An 18,195-nucleotide genomic window follows, 5' to 3' on the forward strand; every position below is an offset into this window, starting at 1 on the left:
CACTGTTGTGTAAAAAGAATGCCAGTAAACAAAAATAAGGTGCACATGAACCAAAAAGTTTACTAGCTTGACTAAGATAAGCACATTGTATATTTTAAGCTATAAAACCATAAGTGCCTGCCATTATTTCTCTGTTCGACCAAGATTGAAAATGTCCATTTTCCTTACAACAGATTTGCTTTCAGCCTCACCTGCTACAGCCCCTGATGATAAAGTAGCAACAAGTGGAGTCTTCGTTTTGGGGTTGATTTGAGCTAGACATTTGAAAAGCAAACCATCCTCCGCCATAGCATAGATTACACGTGGCATTGGGAAAATGGATCCAAGGAGACTGAATAAAAAGCAAGAAAACATGCAACATGGCCAACATAACTTCATGCAATATATTATGGAAGAGACAAACAATGCTAATTAACAGCATGTGATACTATGATTATTTTTTTGGTGGGGGGGGCGGGTACTGTGCATCAGAAACACTACAGTTAAGATACAAGTTTTTCTTTAAAATTTCAGCCATTTTTGTTGTTGTTAAATTTGTTTGGCATTTTTAATGTGCAAAGTGCTTTGCAACCTTTAGGGGCCATTTCAGAAATTTTCTGGCCCAGAGAAAAAGCCTTTCCATTACAGAGGAGCAGGTGTACTCCTGTCCCATTCATCATTATAGATTGTATTATGACTGACAGAGGTGCTCTGTACTTGCTTTCAATTTGTGCAATTCTTCTGATCCAAAAAAGGGAAGGAGGAAGTCATGCAAATTAGGTGTCTGTACAATTGGGCATCCATATCACATATGACCTGTGTCACGTGTGATAATATCTACATGAGCACACTCATCGACTTCAACATGCAGAGCATCGCTGGCTGAGCCAAGCCAATGTTGCTTTCTCTCTCAACTATCTCAGTAAGTTTGATTGCCATTAACTTCCATTTTGTAGATGAAGACATTTAGTCTTGGAAACAGTGGTGCAACTGAGGTGATGTAATGAGTTTACAGAACCAAAGTTTGGACCTTCTCATGTCCAAATTCACCACTTTAAAAAGTCACACTGTATGTGCCTTTGAGCCTCACTCAAACATGTGTGTGTTGTTGAAATACTGAACAACATAGGGACAAAATGCAGAAGAGAGGTATTTAAAATCTGAATATATACAACAAATGCAAAAATCAATTTAAGCCTCACATGATAAAGAGCTCCAGCTCTCATTTTTCCGTCTGACTTGTGATAAAACAATACTTCTTTTAGCTGAGTAACTTGGGTCTTCACTGTAGTTCTTCAGAAACAGTGTACCAGGAGCACATATCTGGTAATATTTGCAATGCAATTAAACTTTACAATACCTTAAAAGACTGTGCCAGGCAGCAGGATTAAAACATGCAATATCCCCGCAGTCAGCAAATGTTTACAAGAAGGGTCGATAATCAATGATGTAATATATTAAATAGACCTAAACGTTCATTACCCTTTTGATCTGTGGTATTTTTGCCCAGTCTAGATTATAAAGAGTTGTCTTATATCAGGTCAGATCAGTCTCCTAACAAGCCCAATACAGTCTACTGGGGTATGCGGTCAGACAGATCCCAAGGTCCGACATGGACATTCCCTCCACCACCATAGGGAGGTAGCCAACCACAGGGTAATTGCCCCAGGTAGTACAATGTCGGTGAGCATTTAAATGTCAGCCCAGAAGTGGTGCGGGGAAGACTGGGTGGCTGTGGGGAATAGCAGGAACGTCTGTGTGGAGGGTGGGGAGTGATGCAGGGGAGGCTGGGAATAAGCATGGGGCAGCTGGGAAACAGTGTGGGGGTGCCTGGAGATTGCAGTTATTCCCAGAACATCTCTGGGAGGAATTGCAGTCTCCAGGCATCCCCATGCTGTTTCCCCAGCTGCCCCACGCTTGTTCCCAGCCTCCCCTGAATCACATCCTGCCCACCACACAGATGTTCCTGCCATTCCCCACAGCCACCAGTCTTCCCCGCACTACTGCTGGGTTGACATTTCAAAAACCCCAACACCACAGTACTACCCGGGGCAATTGCCCCACGATCAGCTGCCTCCCCATGGTGGTGGGAGGGAATGGCCATGTCGGATCTTCCAATCTGACGGGCTGTATACTCCTACAGTCTACCCAGTTGGCAGTGGCACTCCATGATTGGAAGCAAAGGTGCTTCCCAGCCCTACCTGAAATCCTTTAATAGGGTATGCCTGGGATTGAACTGTGACCTTCTGCATACAAAGAATGGGCCCTGTCACAGAGCAATGTCCCTCTCCTATTTTATTTTATTTTATTCAGAGAGTGAAAAAACACAATATATTTTAAAACTCATATATGTAGAATCTGGAAAAACCATGAAAGCTACTGATGACCAGAGTTCCTTATCAAAGGTTCAAGAGGAGCCTCGATGTATGATCTATGTTAGAGGCAAGGATTGCAATTTATGTATTTATTTGTTTGTTTGATTTATATACCACCCTTCCAAAAATGGCTAAAAAATCTGAATATGCAATTCATGTAACTTCACTTAAGTTATTTTTCTGGCTACAGCAATAAGTGCAATATCTGAAGCGTGGGGAAAAATGTTTGTACCCCCATTTAGCACATACATTGCTATTGTGATTACAATGGAGATCCAAAATTCAAATGTGCCTATTGAACACAGTGAGGTTATGTGCACGACCTCTGTGCTTAGAGCCAGGGAGGGACAGGGGGAAGACAGGATCGCTCCTGCCTTGCCCCACACGAGCAATGCCACCGCCCCACCATGCTCCCAGATGAGTACTGCTGGGGTGAGCAGCGTGGCAACAGGAAGGCCAGGGGAAGAACACCCAGCCTCCAGGAATCCCACAAGGCACCACACAATGAGTGTGGTACCTTGGGGGATTCCCCTGGAAGTTGGGCATTCTAGGTATCCGATTCTGCAGCCCAAGCACCCACACGATCCTGGCATTGGGGTTAAGGGCATGCTTGCACCCTTAAACCCTGGCTAAAGGCTGGGGTAAAAAGTCGGTTTGAGAGGGAAGTCAGCGCTGGGATTGAGCTTGATCCCAGCACTGCACACGAGAAGTCCAACCCAGGCTGGGCTGCTCCATCCTGGGTTGGGCTACTCATGTGAATAGGCTTAGTCTATGATAGCTGTTGTGATGATAGCTCTCCCCACCCCAACCCATTACGTGAACCTTTAAAGTATTTAAACTTTATTGGTGGCTGTATTGTCTCCTCCTGCACAAATCCAGCACTGCTGTAAGTGGCATAAAAAGGTAGGAGTGAACAGCCTCATACCGAACATATGAGGATGGTATACTGTTGGAGTTATTACAATTGATAAAATGCTTTTTAAACAACTAAAAATAATTTTGACCCAGTGTAGATGGAATATTCCTGATGTCCTAACCACAGGCATGTTTGCACACATCCCTTCCCTCTCCTGTAAGAATTCCACCCTCCTTTCCACTGGTTGCTTTAAGCCAGGGTGGACAACTCAAATGCCCATTGGGCCAGAATCAACCATGCCTTGGTGTGCGGGGGGGGGGGGGGGGGCTTTTTTCAGCCCATTAGTAACGTGAAAGTTAATTATTAAAAATATTAATGAAAGTGAGTGAGCAGAGGGTTGGAGACAGAGGGAAAGGCAAGGAGAAATAGGATGCTGTCAGTGGGCTCCAGCCCAGGGGCAGGGGACATCTGGTCTCAAGCAGCCAACTGCACTGCTCAGCACTGTAGCTCATCAGTAGGACAGGCCAAGAACTCTTCATGGCTCCTGCTGTTGCTGCAGAATATTCCTACCTGCAGGCCAGGAAAAAAGACCCATGGGCCCTCAGGCCATAAGTCATACAAGCCTGCTTTAAGCCATGATGGTATAATATTAGCACTAATCACATTTCCTCTTAACTACCTTGCAAACCCATCTCTTAACCTTGCATTCAGACTCAGATTAGGATGGCAATAACTTTGATTAACATTAATAATAACCTCCTGATTTACATTAACCTTGCTTAGCACTGATGCAGATGAAACACCACACAATGGGTAAAGAAAATCAAGGGGAAGGGAATTAACACAGGAAGTGGGGCTGAGAGAGATTTCAAGCCCCTAGTCTCTAAATTATGTTCATGTCTGCACTGGGCCAAAAATTAGACAATATCATGGCTAACTCCATTTGCTTCAGGACACTGAACAGGATTATTTACATACAGCCATAGGCTGTGGCATTTTACATTAGCTAAGCTGCCTCAACTTTATTTGTGAAACAAGTAGATGCAAATGTTAGGATGCCTACACAAGCCTTAAGTGTTATTGCTGATCTCTACAGATCATTTAAGCCAGAATTTGGTGCATTTAAAACCATATTTACATGAAGCCATTGTAAGTGACAGCACAACCAGCTTAAGTGATTTGTGGAGCACATTGTTGCACCCAAAACTCAGATGCCGCTTCTTGACATATGTGCAAACATTATCACTAAGCTTTGAAGGAAGTATTTTGCATAGATCAGACAAATTCAAGTATAAACGTTCTGCTATATTAGACTATACCCAATTTTGCACCAAAATTCAGTTAATCCTATGCATTCTGTAATGTGTTCTTGAATCAGGACTAGAAAAAGGGTGTTGCTGTATACTGTTCAAGTGTATTCTAGACAATATTCAACCAACCATGATGGCTCAAGGGCACAGGCAAAAAGAGACATAGGATTTATACCATAGCAACTTTTCCTTTCACAAAAAAAGATCTAGAGATTAAAAACTTAGATCCAAGTGATAGATTCAGGAGAATCATAATTATATTTAGATTATGTCCTGGCCATTTTTTAACTACTTAAACATTTCCTTATTTTTACCTTGTTGATAAAGCACACAGAGATCCCACCGCTACAACATATTTTGCTGGACCCCATCCAACATATTCAAATGCTACAGGAAGAGGACTCTTCTCATCTATTAAGTAGTATGGCATCATAAGAGTTAAAGCAGCTGAAACTCCAAAATAGGCCATAAAACAGACAAGCAGGGAAGTTACTATTCCAATAGGTATGGCTTTCTGGGGATTCTTGACCTCTTCCCCTGTGGAGGAATTTAAAAAAATGATTTTACTCTCAATATGAATAAAATATAAAATCTTGCTGTCATACACATCTAGATTGGCAACCACCTTTATTGAAATATTTAAAAGGAAACATTTTGTCCCATTTAGCAGATTTAAGAAGAACTTTGATCCATAATTAAAACATCTATAAAACAATTAGATCTAAACTGAGTGTCATGATTTGGAAAAGTATCAGTTGTGAAGATGTTTTCTTTTTAAAATGAAGAACATTTCTAATTTTATTATTTATTTTATTTATTTGATTTATATACCGCCCTTCCAAAATGGCTCAGGGCAGTTTACAGTTAAAACAAACCATTAAAACAGTAAAGAGCTAAAACAAATTAAAACAATATAACAATTTAAAAACATTTTAAAACAACAATTAAAATATTACAGTAATTAAAAACCCCGAAATCAGGTTTTAAATTTTAAAATAAACCAAATTTTAAAACCCTCAAAATTTAGGATGCTGAGTAAGCTTGGGTGAAGAGATGGGTTTTCAGGTGTTTTTTGAACATTGCCAGAGATGGGGAGGATCGTATCTCAGCAGGGAGCGCATTCCACAATCTCGGGGCAGCAACCGAGAACGCCCGTCTCTGTGTAGCCACCAACGAGTCGGCGGTAACTGGAGACGGATCTCCTCAGATGACCTCAATGGGCGGTGGGGCTTGTAACAAAGAAGACGCTCTCTCTCTTAGATACCCAGTGCCTAAGCTGTTTAGGGCTTTGTAAGTTATAACTAGCACTTTGTATTTCGTCCAGAAACCTATTGGCAGCCAGTGTAACTCCATCAGTAAAGGAGTAACATGGTCTCTCCGAGATGACCCAGAGACCAACCTGGCTGCCGCATTCTGAACCAACTGAAGCTTCCGGACTACATACAAAGGCAGCCCCACGTAGAGCACATTACAAAAGTCCATGACAAAATGTCAAAGCATGCCAATTTTGATCACTTTTTATGTTACAAGCATTAGGCAAAAACATTAATTCATCTGGAATAGCAAGAATGGCTAGGAAAAAAGATAGCGCACGACAATTTTCTTTTCTTTTTGCTAGCACTATACTAGTGCTAAATGCACAATAATCTACTTCCCATGCAACTGATCAGAGGAAAAGTTATGGTAGAGAATGTTCACCCCTTCTCTACTGGGTCACAAAATCAAACCACCAGACAAGGTGAGACAGACACCATTACATTAGTTCACATCTGAAAAGGTTGTGCACTACTGCAATTTTTGTTTCCAAACAAAAAACACTATGAACTAACAGTTCAAATGGCAATGCGGGGGCGGGGGGGACGACGACACCAATGCTGCTATTTGGTATAAATGTTATGTGAATTCTTAGAAATAAAGTGAAGGAACAAATGGTGTCCATACAAGAGGAAATAGCCTGATATGGAGGAACATGATGCTACCTCTGGTTGGGAAAGGCAAATGTAGGAATTCCTAATATATTGCTAGCATTAGCTAGTGCTAATATAGAACTTCCTGCAAGTTTTATATGTTGTATGTTCAGTTACTGGGATGACTTAAAGCAGGGATGTCACAAAACATAGCTTAAGAAAAAGAGCCAGAAAGATCTTATTTTGCATGTTCTCTTGAAAGATGGGATTAATTAAAGAAACACCAGTTGTTTCTCCTTTGTGTTTTGTAGTTCATGACAATTCCACTCTCAGGCTCAAGAGATTTTCAAGTGTGGGAACAAACTGATACAATGAAGTCTTGGAACTCAACTTTTGACCTGCAATTGAAAGGGTAGTGAGGCAAACTCTTCAGGCAAAGACTGAAATTAATGAAGAATGTTTATCAGTGCTAGAAGAGAAGAGTATCACTAAGTCAAAAACTGTATGCACACGTACTTGCCAGAGGACCCACTGAACTCAAAAAGGTATTTATTTTTGAGTGAACATAGAAATGTATATAGAATCCAGCAGCAGTAGTTCTCCAAGGTCTCAGGAGGAAGTCTCTCTCAGCCCTACTGTTAGCGGTTCTTTTAAATGGAGACAGCTGGGATTGAACGAGAGGTCTTCTGCATGTGCTCGCTACCACTGAGTTATGGGCCTTCCCTAAACATCCATACAACCAGGATACAAACCAAGATTGGTTGGGACATCCAAATCAACTTATCTTGATTCATTCTTAGCAGCTCCCTGATATAAATAGATATATGAATCCAAGGTTTAAAGTAATCATGATCCTGATTTGTTTTTAACCTCAATTGCAAGTAGAATACTTCTGCAGCTTGCACAGGCAGATGATGGAGGCAAGAGTGTTCTCCCGAGACTCGGGGATGTCTCACAGAACCAAGTTTTAACCATGGTTCTGCATGACATCTAAACCAACCCAATATCTTCAACCAAGTAACCAAATGTGTAAGACTTACCAGTTGTTGCAATGCAATCAAACCCTATAAAGGCATAAAAGCATGTTGCAGCACCAGCCAGTGTTCCTGTAAAGCCATATGGCATAAAGCCACCCATTCCAAACTCGCTCGTCACATTCTCAGGAGAAGAAAGGTTTCTAAAATACAAATAAAAGAAAATGTTTTTCAATGACTTTTCACCTATTAAGGTTACCTGATAATAAAATTATATTTCCCCACAATTTGCTTCTTTAGCATTAATCCTGAAGTGTCAACAATACCCTTGAGTACATTTAACATTTACATTCTATAGGTTGGAGGAGGGAGAGAGTCTAGGTCGTCTGGCCCCTCCCCTCTCAGACACCATCATTTACCCCAAAGGTCATTTGTGGCTATGGTCATCATCATTCCCTGCACCCTAAATCGGTACTGCATTGTATCTAAAGCATGATAATTCATTAACTATGTAATGATAGTTCTTTTTGTTTACTAGCATAAATAGAAGTTTAAAATTTAAAGTTTGCAGCTCTAAGAGAAAGATAGCAACAAAAGAAACAAAGAAGCCCATATTACTTTACGTATACTGTGTAGTTGACAAGAAATTCTTCTGTTTTCTTCCAGTTGCTGATATCGCCTTTCACAAAACCAGAAATCATAACAAAGAGAAGGACCAAGATGTTAACAGCAGTGAAGATTTTATTCACCCATGCAGATTCTTTTACTCCAAAGGATAAGAGGCCTATAATAAACACAAACACACACACAAAGGAAGGTATTTTAATTGTTACATTAAAACACTACATTACATGTTAGAATTTCTAATGTTATATTTATTACTAATCTACAGTGCATTGACTGACATCCAGACTAATACTGAGCACAAGCAACAAAGGGGGGCAAGTTGTAGAACCTTCAGGGACATATTTTCAGGAGGCACAGTGGGCTGCAAAATATATTAGGGGAGATGGGTAAAAACCACCTGTCACATGCACACATTAATCTGAATGTCAGCCATTGTTTATATTAGTTATAAAAAGCCAATTCCAAACACTCATCAGGCTTGAACTACTAAACACATAATGAGGTTGGGGTCCATGCACACATCCACCCACCATTCTGTGCACAGTGGGCGTTTGCATGCAAAATGCCTGGTTACTGCAATCCTGCTACATGGTTTTTGAGGTGGAAGGATACTGGATATAGGCAAGCTTGCTATAAGCATTATGATGTACATCCAGCAGAGGGCTTGTGCATGGGATTCTGCCTCAGCATGCATATAGGATTGTTGGACTGGAGAACATGTGAACCATCACAAATTTATTTTAAAAGACAGATGGGCTCCACATTGAGGGGGAAAAAGGTGTCCGATTCCTTAGTTGAAACTATCAGGAACTTGCTCTTACAGTGGTCTAAATAATTAAATATGCTGCACTTCACAGCAAAAGAAACGTTACAGTTTAAGTGGCATTAAGAACAAATTAACTTTCACTGAAGCAGACTAATTTAAGTGTTTAAACGAATAGTAAAATGTTTCTTTTAAAATTTGCTGCACTGAATTACAGTGAGTGACAACCAAATGTTTGGCACAGTGTAACACTGTCAACGGAGCTTCACTCATGCAAGAAGGTCCTTCTGCAAGCAAAAGGGGTCCTTGCATGAGTGCAACTCTCCATTCACTTACAGAAGGAGCTACCATCTATGGCACACTGCTATGCCAAACATTTGGATGCTACCCATGAAAAATTCTAATTTTCTAAGTCGGATTGTATCTTTGCAGAAGCAATATCTAGTGGATGCACAAAGGTGTCCATAAATAAAAATGAATGCTTGCATGTGATGCACTCTCCACTGGAAACTGCTAGGATGTCCTCACCAAGGTCTGACAACATTGTCCTGAAAGCCCATTTAATATAATGTTAGGAAACAACCTGTCAGAAAAACTGTACAGACACAGCATAAAAATCAAACCCAGATTATGTGGCACACATGGTTAGTAGAATTTCTAACCATTACAGATGCATTTGAGGCAAAGCAGCCCTTGCTATCATCACAGTGGATTATTCCCCTTTACAAAATTATGTTGATGATTATAAAAGATAATATGTTAAACATTTTACCTGCCAGGAGCAAAATAAGACAGACTGCAAAGAAGTCTGGATACTGTGCTAGACCAGGATAACTCATTCTGAAGTAGGTTTTGAAAAAGTAACCAATTTGTTTCCCTAGGAGTTCATCAAAGGTACCACTCCACGCTCTTGCTACACTTGATGTACCTTAATGAAATAGGACAAACATATTATAAATTTGCAGATTACAATGGTGTGATTAGAAACCTAAAAATAAGAGGGTTGTCTATCTGAATGTAAGGTATTATTAAATATTTAATAATGTTGTTGATACCCAAGCCTATATAATCACATTTTCAAGTTTCAGGTATCCAAACTCCTTGATAGGTTAGACCCTTCTTAGTATAAGGAGATGGATATGTGCTTCACTTCCTACACTTTCCTGGAAACCAATCTATTATAGACAAAATGTAATGCACCTTAAAATATCTGGATATGGTGGTAGAGATGCTATAATTTGAGAAATAACAACAACATTGTAGGAAATGATACTGGAAACTGTTTCCAGTACAAATTGGAAATGTTTGAAGTTCTTATGTGGAGTATCCTAAAGAATATAGCCACAAGGAGAAGTAATGCTGGGCCCAGTTACAGCTGTCACATTCTGGCAGTGATTCATAATATTCAGTGGTATTAAAAGTGTGCCTCTGTGCTCATGTGAATCACTGCTGGGAATCTACAGCTGTAGCTAGGAAAACACAAAGTAAGATATTGCTTCTTCCATATAGGTACATTCCTAGGATTGTGTGTCGCTGTGTGTGGAAGGATTTTCAAGCATTTGAAGAACAATGACTATTTTAGAATTATTTATTTATTTAGTTATTTTTACATTTTATATCCCGCTCTTCCTCCAAGGAGCTCAGGCGGTGTACTACATACTTAAGTTTCTCCTCACAACAACCCTGTGAAGTAGGTTAGGCTGAGAGAGAAGTGACTGGCCCAGAGTCATCCAGCAAGTATCATGGCTGAATGGGGATTTGAACTTGGGTCTCCTCGGTCCTAGTCCAGCACTCTAACCACTACACCACGCTGGCTCTTTTTTTTTTTTTTTAATGTTTACATTTGAATGTTCTAGGAAACAGATATATTGCTTTCTGTGTCAGGCTAACATAATTGTTTCCATAATGAGTTACTGTCATACTTCACAAACCTCAGTTATCATCCTCTTATTCCATATTCAAGTACAAGATAAAACACAGTACCACACACCATAATATTACAAAACTGTTAAGAGACAGAAAATGCAAAAGAATTCCTATAGATTGGATTCACTATGCTGGACGTTAGCCAACAGCCAGCACATCAGATGCTTAATTCTTTGCCATTATAAGACACAACATTAAACCTTGCTAACTGATGTACCTTTTCAAGTGGTGGCTCTCTTCTATTTAGCAGGGGGAGAGAAACTGCCTCTATTCAACCAGCACAGTATCTTGTCCAGTGGCTGTTTCTATTATTATTATTATTATTATTTATTATTATTATTTTGTATCCCTTGCTTTTATAGTGAGAACCTTTGGGACATGGGACATTATCAATTTTTTTGCTATAGTACCCACTTTGAGAACTTTTGTTGTTGTTGAAAAGCAGTTTAATTATAACTTGGAGATCGGTTTTATGTTGCTCTCAGAAAGCATAGATGCATCTACTGGTAACCTGTGCACTCGAGTCTAGGATCACTTTGGGGTACCATCTAGCACCACAAACTCGTTCCCCTTTCTCACCCCTCTGCTTCTTGAAGTAACTCAGGAGAGATTATGGCCAGTGCAGATGTCATGCCCAGTTTCTTATTCATGGCTAAGAGACCAGAAGTAGGGCATGAGCTCTCATAGGTGCCTTTCTTTCTCTGACACAAATTCCCTCCCCTTCACTTGTTTTTCTTAATCATAGTTTAGCACTAGTATGTGTTTAATACTAAAGGCCTCTTCACACGATCAATCTAATGTCAGTTCTATGCACACCCATGCTTTTTTGGCGAGATCTAGTTGACAATGCACCAACCCAATGTTTTATTTATTATTTTATCATATTTATTTACTGCTTGATATAAAAATCATGATCTGCTGCCTTTATAAAACAAAGCATGCATACTCACTGTTTTCCTATTAGTTCTTGGAAAGCCAAATCATCATCTAGTAGAGCTGTATGTGCTATTTATTCTACAGAATTGTTAGTTACACCTAGAGATGTGCACGGAACCAGCTGACCTGGTTTGGTTCGAGGTCAGACCGGCCTCGAACCCGACCAGGCCAATTCAGTCTGGCTCCCCCTCAACTCCGCCCCCCGGTCTGGTCTGGTCTGGGGCGGTTCGTGATCTTGATTTTGTAAAATAATAACAACAACTTTTTTTTAACATATTACTCCCCTCGGGGGTTCCTGCATAGGCTACACAGAGGTCATGTGCGCAGGTACATGACCTCCATAATGGCCTCCGGACTGCAGGTGAAGGCCAAAAACTGGCTGAACAGGTCATTTCAAAGGCTGGTGGGGGGAGGGGGAACCTCCACAGACCCCCCCCCCACCACCACCTCCAGGAACTCTCCAGAGGGGAGTAAAAGGTTTTTAAAAAGTTAATTTTAAAAAAAATCAAGATCGCAACCCCCACCCCGAACATTCGGGGGTGTTTGGTCCGTAGTTGGACCGAAAAGGAGGTGGTTCGGTATGACCCCGAACGGTCAAACCGAACCGGTTTGACATCGAACCTGCTTGCACACCCTTAGTTATACCTATTCATTCGGTTTGCACAGAGGCCCAAAACTCTGTACCTGACCTTGAAAAACCTTTTACTTAACCTATATACCCTCCATCGCTCACCATCCCAAATTCATAGCAGTTTATCCTCTTCTCATATTGCAGACTTCTGAATAGTGCCAACAGTGGCTAAAAGGTCAGGCGCTCTCTCTCTCTCTCTCTCTCACACACACACACCCCTCAAAGTAATTTTTCAACACCACTCAAGAACAAAAGCTAAGAGGTCTGTACTTGGCATTTTCCTTATTAAGCTTTGAGATTTTCTAAACTCACCTATCACGTAGGACAAAATGAGATTCCAGCCAGTGATAAAAGCCCAGAGTTCACCAACAGTTACATAAGTATACAGATAGGCAGAGCCAGTCTTTGGAACTCGAGCTCCAAATTCAGCATAACAAAGGCCTGCCATCACAGAAGCTAAGGCAGCTATGAGGAAAGAAACAACAATGCTAGGTCCAGAATCTGATTTTGCGACTTCTCCAGCAAGGACATAAACGCCAGCACCAAGGGTGCTTCCCACTCCCAGGGCAATAAGGTCCACAGTGGATAAACAGCGGCATAATTTGGAATCTTCGAGACTGTCCGGAGTGACAATTTTCTTCCGGAAAATGCTACGAATGCATGACAAGGCTGGTCCACAGGTTATCATTCTGGATTAAGAAGCCTGAAAAACAAGAGAGATTACATATAACACACAAATGCACACTTTGTTATCCCCAAATTTACTTTTGTATCACAGGAAGTTCATTTTGCATACCACTAAGAGACTAATCTTTCATTTAGGCTGGAGTACTGAAAGCATGCTACCTAGACAGCTACTTGTACATGACTTTATGAAGTCAGAGTGCTTGGTGAAGATTAACATATTAGAATCTGAACACTGGGGTCAACATGTAAGGGCAATATCATTACTACTAGTAGTTAGGGCTGCTTTTCCATTTTCCCTAAATCTTACAAGCAATAAAACATGAAGATCCCTGTTGTGCTAATTCACCCCCAAAATGTTCATGTATGACTGTACCTCTCAGGGTCATAACATCTGAAGTGGCTCTAAGACTTGCTGTGCCTTCAAACAAAAGCTTAGAGTGGAGTGTATGCAAATACTGCAGACAAAATTACACTAATGGAACCATTCAGAATCACTGCAGAAATTTTTTAAAGTCAAAGTTAACCCATTTGTTTATCTCCCATCAGGCCAAAATGTTTACAAATATAAAAGCTAGTTTGTTTTTAACATAGCTGACCTAATTCCTACTAATAACTATGTTCAACCATAGAAAGGTACAGAACACACAAGGCCCTGTTCCTTTCCATAGATCACATGACCACCACCGGATCCTCTACATAACCAACCTGTGCCCACCTTCCTCACTTCAGAGAGTTATGAAGACCTCCTGTATATATCCTGTGTAATGGAGAGTCTCCTTCCACTTAATTGCCTTTTATTGCTCTTCAGAAATTAAAAGTGTCTTCAAATAGTGGAATAAGTTTGTAGCAAAATGAAACAGTTACAAAGCATTATGAAATGACATAAGAGAGAAATGTACACCTCTGCATATGCTGGACTTACAAAAACATATCATTTTAAGTCCTATAACAGACCTAGTGCAGGTCTGTTATACTCTCCATTTTTATTTCAACACATATTATTGGAAAAAATTAAAATACAATTTGCTACTGTTTTACTACCAAGATATAATCCAACAAGAAGTTGTTAGATCTTAGAATGCTTCTTCATTCTCTGTTCAGTTTTTATTGAGCCAAATACTTTACTTCTCCAAGGGCTTCCAAACTGCCTTTTAAAACACAGACATGTAGCCCTTCCAATGAAGGCTTTTGTCCACCACCCCGAAAAACAACACACAAAGTTTAAAATGACAAAAGCAAATTAAAATTAATTTTATCAGTTTACAATTTGTAATGATATGTAATATATATAATGTCAGCTGTTTTCACAGTTCATATTTACATGCCTATTTGTGGAAACAATTTTAACTTTTTTGTTTCATAGTGCATATGCTCAAATGATTGACCTATTTTTACTTTATGTTTGAAACAATTTCCATCAACAACCCATACTGAGGCACACACTTTCCAGCTTAGAAATCCACTGATAGTAAAGTAACTTCCAAATTAAATATGTACCATTCAAAAACTTCCCCAGCATGGCATTTGTTTTACAAAGCTTCAGTATTAACTTTCTTCGTCTATTTCTACTCACCCGACAATATTATTCAAGTTCTAGTTCTGTATCTGTAAGTGTAGGCAACAAATGTTCCGCATTGTTTTATTTAAATATCAGCCTTAAAAATTGAAAACAGGGGGTGGAGGAAAAGCAACCACAGGTGATTGGATGACGCTGAGCTTACCTGGCTATTTGCCAGACCAAAAATGTTTGCTATTCATATAATATACACATGAAGTGAAATCATATTTGCTTGTTTTTCTGTTTGAACACATGCCCAGTTTCCATTTTAAATACATGCCTACAATGCTAGTTTAGAAATTCAACATGCTTATTAGCAATGAAAGCTAATAAGTGTGTCCAGTGTTTATTGTCTTAAAGCTAAAACAACACAGTGGTCTAACCAATTAAATCAGCTAAAGCTGTAGACCCCAATCCAGCTCTAGTTGCACGCAAACATGTTTGGCAGCAACCTGACAAGTTAGTCATGGCTAAGCACCATTGTAATCAATGAGACAAGTTAATAATGACTAACTTAGTCGTGTGTAATCTATTATGCCAGAGTGTGGATCCCCATCTATTATTATGCACTTAACAGGTACATATCCCACTGAAAGCAGTGCTAGACATTCAGTGGAATATGCATTGCTTTCTAGATGTGGATGTACAATATCCACATCTAGATGTGATTTATGGTTCCTGCTCTAGCCTATAATACATGTGCAGAAACCTGCTTCCATGACAGACCTTAACTTGATTGGGGCATCCACTCATTAATTCAGGGAAGCACATTTTAATCACAGAGGGCGAGGGTTAGCACACATTTTCTGAGGCAATTTTGATTTTGTGGTACTATAAGAGGGAATGAAGAAGAAGAATAGCTAATTTTAATTATGACCCTTCCTTCCAACAAGAGTGTTTTGTTTTGTTTACTAAAACTGTAATTGATTTCAGATTTCCATCAATATCTTAAAGAAGGTGATTAATCAACAAAAATCATTTAATTGGCTGACAGCCAGATATTTCTCATTGTGCATATAAACAGGGAAGAGTCTCCTTATTCTGTGTAAAATACCATGCATACAGATTAATAATAAATATCCAAAAGGTGATGTTGAATTTAAAAAGTGTATTTGCTGTTTCAGTTACTATGATCCACAATTTGGTGAAGCAGCTGTTGAACCTTACATTATAATCCAGAGTTCAAGAAGCAGTAGACAGACAGACTTTGAGCTTTTTCTTAAGACATCAGAATGGACATTTACCTGTTGTCAAGTGTACCAGTATAGGCAATTAAAAGCAAAATATGCTTGAAGTTCAGATCAAACAACTACACTTTTCATTCAAATGAAATGTGTGAGCTTTAAATGTTTTGTTTTAGGGTTGTATACTAATTCCCTGACTGCACTCTAAGCTGAACTATTGGCCTTCTTCCAATGTTACAGATAAGAGCTTTTGGGAGTTGATTTATAGAGCTGTCATTACCTACATGTTCATTCTTCTGTCTTTCCATGGCTCTGATCAAACTGGGATAGCACTTTTCAGTAGCACCTCAAGTACTACATGAGAAGAGAACTGGTCTTATGGTAGCAATCATTAATTTTTCCCTTTGCTAAGCAGGGTCTGCCCCAGCTTGCATTTGAATGGGAGACTGCATATGTGAGCACTGTAAGGAATTCACCTTAGGGGATAGGGCCACTCTGGGAAGAGCATCTGAAGAAGGTTCCAAGTTCCCTCCCTGGGACCTCTGAGATAGGGCTGAGAGAGATTCCTGCCTGTAATCTTGGAGAAGCCACTGCCAGTCTGTGTAGATGATACTGAGCTTGATGGACCAGTGGTCTGATTCGATAGAAGGCAGCTTTCTATGTTTCCTACTATCTACAAAAAGCTGAAACTAAGTTCCAGCACCACAGCTAGCACAACTGCAAAAGATGTATGCACATTAACATGACTGTTGTGGACATCTACAGGATAATACTGGCCCTATCCACCCCGAGCACAGTACCTCCTGTGACTGTTGCTGGTGTCTAATGTTTCTTTTTAGATTGTGAGCCCTTTGGGGACAGGGATCCATCTTATTTGTTTGTTATTCCTCTGTGTAAACCGCCCTGAGCCATTTCTGGAAGGGTGGTATAGAAACTGAATAATAATAACAACAACTAATAATGATCACAATAAGCCATAGTCCCTCTCTGTCAGAGCAGTTTTTAAAGCATTTTTGTTGTTGTTACGTGAGGATCTTAGTGGAGAAGTAGGCATGTAGTATAGCATGCACTTGCAGCTCAGTTCCTGCCCCAACTTACAAAAATGACCTGTAAAACATCTCCTCTTTCCTGTCCTTGATTGATTGATTAAGTGCCGTCAAGTTGGTGTCGACTTTTAGTGACCACATAGATAGATTCTCTCCAGGATGATCTGTCTTCAACTTGGCCTTTAGGTCTCTCAGTGGTGCACTCATTGCTGTCATAATCGAGTCCATCCACCTTGCTGCTGGTTGTCTTCTTCTTCTCTTTCCTACAACGTTTCCCAGGATTATGGACTTCTCAAGGGAGCTGGGTCTTCGCATAATATTTCCAAAGTATGATAGTTTGAACCTAGTCATTTGTGCCTCGAGTGAAAATTCTGGATTGATTTATTCTATGATCCATTTGTTTGTTTTCCTGGCTGTCCATGGTATCTTCAAAAGTCTTCTCCAGCACCAAAGTTCAAAAGCATCAATGCTTTTTCTATCTTGCTTCTTCAAAGTCCAGCTCTCACATCCATAGAGTGTCACGGGGAAAATAATTGTCTGAACGATTCTAATCTTTGTAGGTGTAGACACGTCACGGCATCTAAATATCCTTTCCAAGGCCTTCATTGCAACCCTACCAAGTGCTAGTCTGCAACGTATTTCTTGACTGTTGGATCCTTTACTGTTGATGGTCGATCCTAAAAGGCAGAAGCTATCCACCACTTCAATGTCTTCATTATCAATTCTGAGGCTGGTTGCTGTGCCCGTTGTCATTATTTTAGTCTTCTTTACATTTATTATTATTATTATTTCAATTTCTATACCGCCCTTCCAAAAATAGCTCAGGGCAGTTTACACAGAGAAATAACAAACAAATAAGATGGAACCCTGTCCCCAAAGGGCTCACATTCTAAAAAGAAACACAAGATAGACACCAGAAACAGTCACTGGAAGTACTGTGCTGGGGGTGGATAGGGCCAGTTACTCTCCCCCTGCTATATAAAGAGAATCATCATGTTAAAAGGTGCCTCTTTGCCCAGTTAGCAGGGGTTATGCAGGGGTTAGCAGGGGAACTACATTTAGTCATAGTTCCATTTTTTCACTGTGCTCCTTGACTTTCATTACTAGAGTTTGCAGATCATCTGCATCTGTCCCCACTGCCACCCTGTCCCTTCTCCCACCCAATTTTCCAACTAAAAGACAAGAGCATGGTGGTCTGCACCAGGTAATAATGCTGACTGGGTTATCAGTGGACTTGAACAACTCTGTTTTTCCTCAAAATGCCTGCATGCATCTGTGTTTGAAACTGCAGTCCCATGTCAACTAGAGGGGAAAATTCACAGGGGGAGTTTAGCATACAATTGCCTCTTGCAGTTAAGTCACAAGAAACCCCTATTTTCGAGTGGGAAGGACTATAGAGGTCCTATAGACCACTTTTTCTCAACCACCAATCCATG

At 40.1% G+C, this 18,195-nt stretch overlaps 1 protein-coding gene and 1 long non-coding RNA gene across 11 annotated transcripts in view; one reads left to right on the forward strand and one right to left on the reverse strand.

Moving 5' to 3' along the window:
* Nucleotides 1-18,195, forward strand: part of LOC128328111 (uncharacterized) — a 52,748-nt gene that overhangs the window by 25,785 nt on the left and 8,768 nt on the right. For 2 of the 6 annotated variants that reach the window (XR_008309018.1, XR_008309022.1), the window contains exons 3-6: nucleotides 174-901; nucleotides 4,848-5,024; nucleotides 6,739-6,972; nucleotides 8,068-8,218. This is a non-coding gene — a long non-coding RNA (uncharacterized LOC128328111). Of the gene's footprint in view, nucleotides 1-173; nucleotides 902-4,847; nucleotides 5,025-6,738; nucleotides 6,973-8,067; nucleotides 8,219-10,427; nucleotides 12,628-18,195 lie in introns of those variants that run through there. The other 4 variants (XR_008309021.1, XR_008309019.1, XR_008309023.1 and 1 more) reach the window with 4 other exon arrangements.
* The window catches only part of SLC7A2 (solute carrier family 7 member 2), an 86,651-nt gene that overhangs the window by 17,350 nt on the left and 51,106 nt on the right, over nucleotides 1-18,195 (reverse strand). For 3 of the 5 annotated variants that reach the window (XM_053257721.1, XM_053257723.1, XM_053257722.1), the window contains 6 exons: nucleotides 12,597-12,987; nucleotides 9,564-9,719; nucleotides 8,020-8,185; nucleotides 7,468-7,604; nucleotides 4,835-5,057; nucleotides 192-331 (listed from right to left, as the gene is read on the reverse strand). In XM_053257721.1, coding sequence (XP_053113696.1) covers nucleotides 192-331; nucleotides 4,835-5,057; nucleotides 7,468-7,604; nucleotides 8,020-8,185; nucleotides 9,564-9,719; nucleotides 12,597-12,972 — 1,198 coding nt within the window. In that variant the 5' untranslated portion in view covers nucleotides 12,973-12,987. Of the gene's footprint in view, nucleotides 1-191; nucleotides 332-4,834; nucleotides 5,058-7,467; nucleotides 7,605-8,019; nucleotides 8,186-9,563; nucleotides 9,720-12,596; nucleotides 12,988-14,544; nucleotides 14,574-18,195 lie in introns of those variants that run through there. The other 2 variants (XM_053257724.1, XM_053257725.1) reach the window with 2 other exon arrangements.

Source organism: Hemicordylus capensis, chromosome 5 (assembly GCF_027244095.1).
Source record: "Hemicordylus capensis ecotype Gifberg chromosome 5, rHemCap1.1.pri, whole genome shotgun sequence".
Lineage (NCBI taxonomy): Eukaryota > Metazoa > Chordata > Lepidosauria > Squamata > Cordylidae > Hemicordylus > Hemicordylus capensis.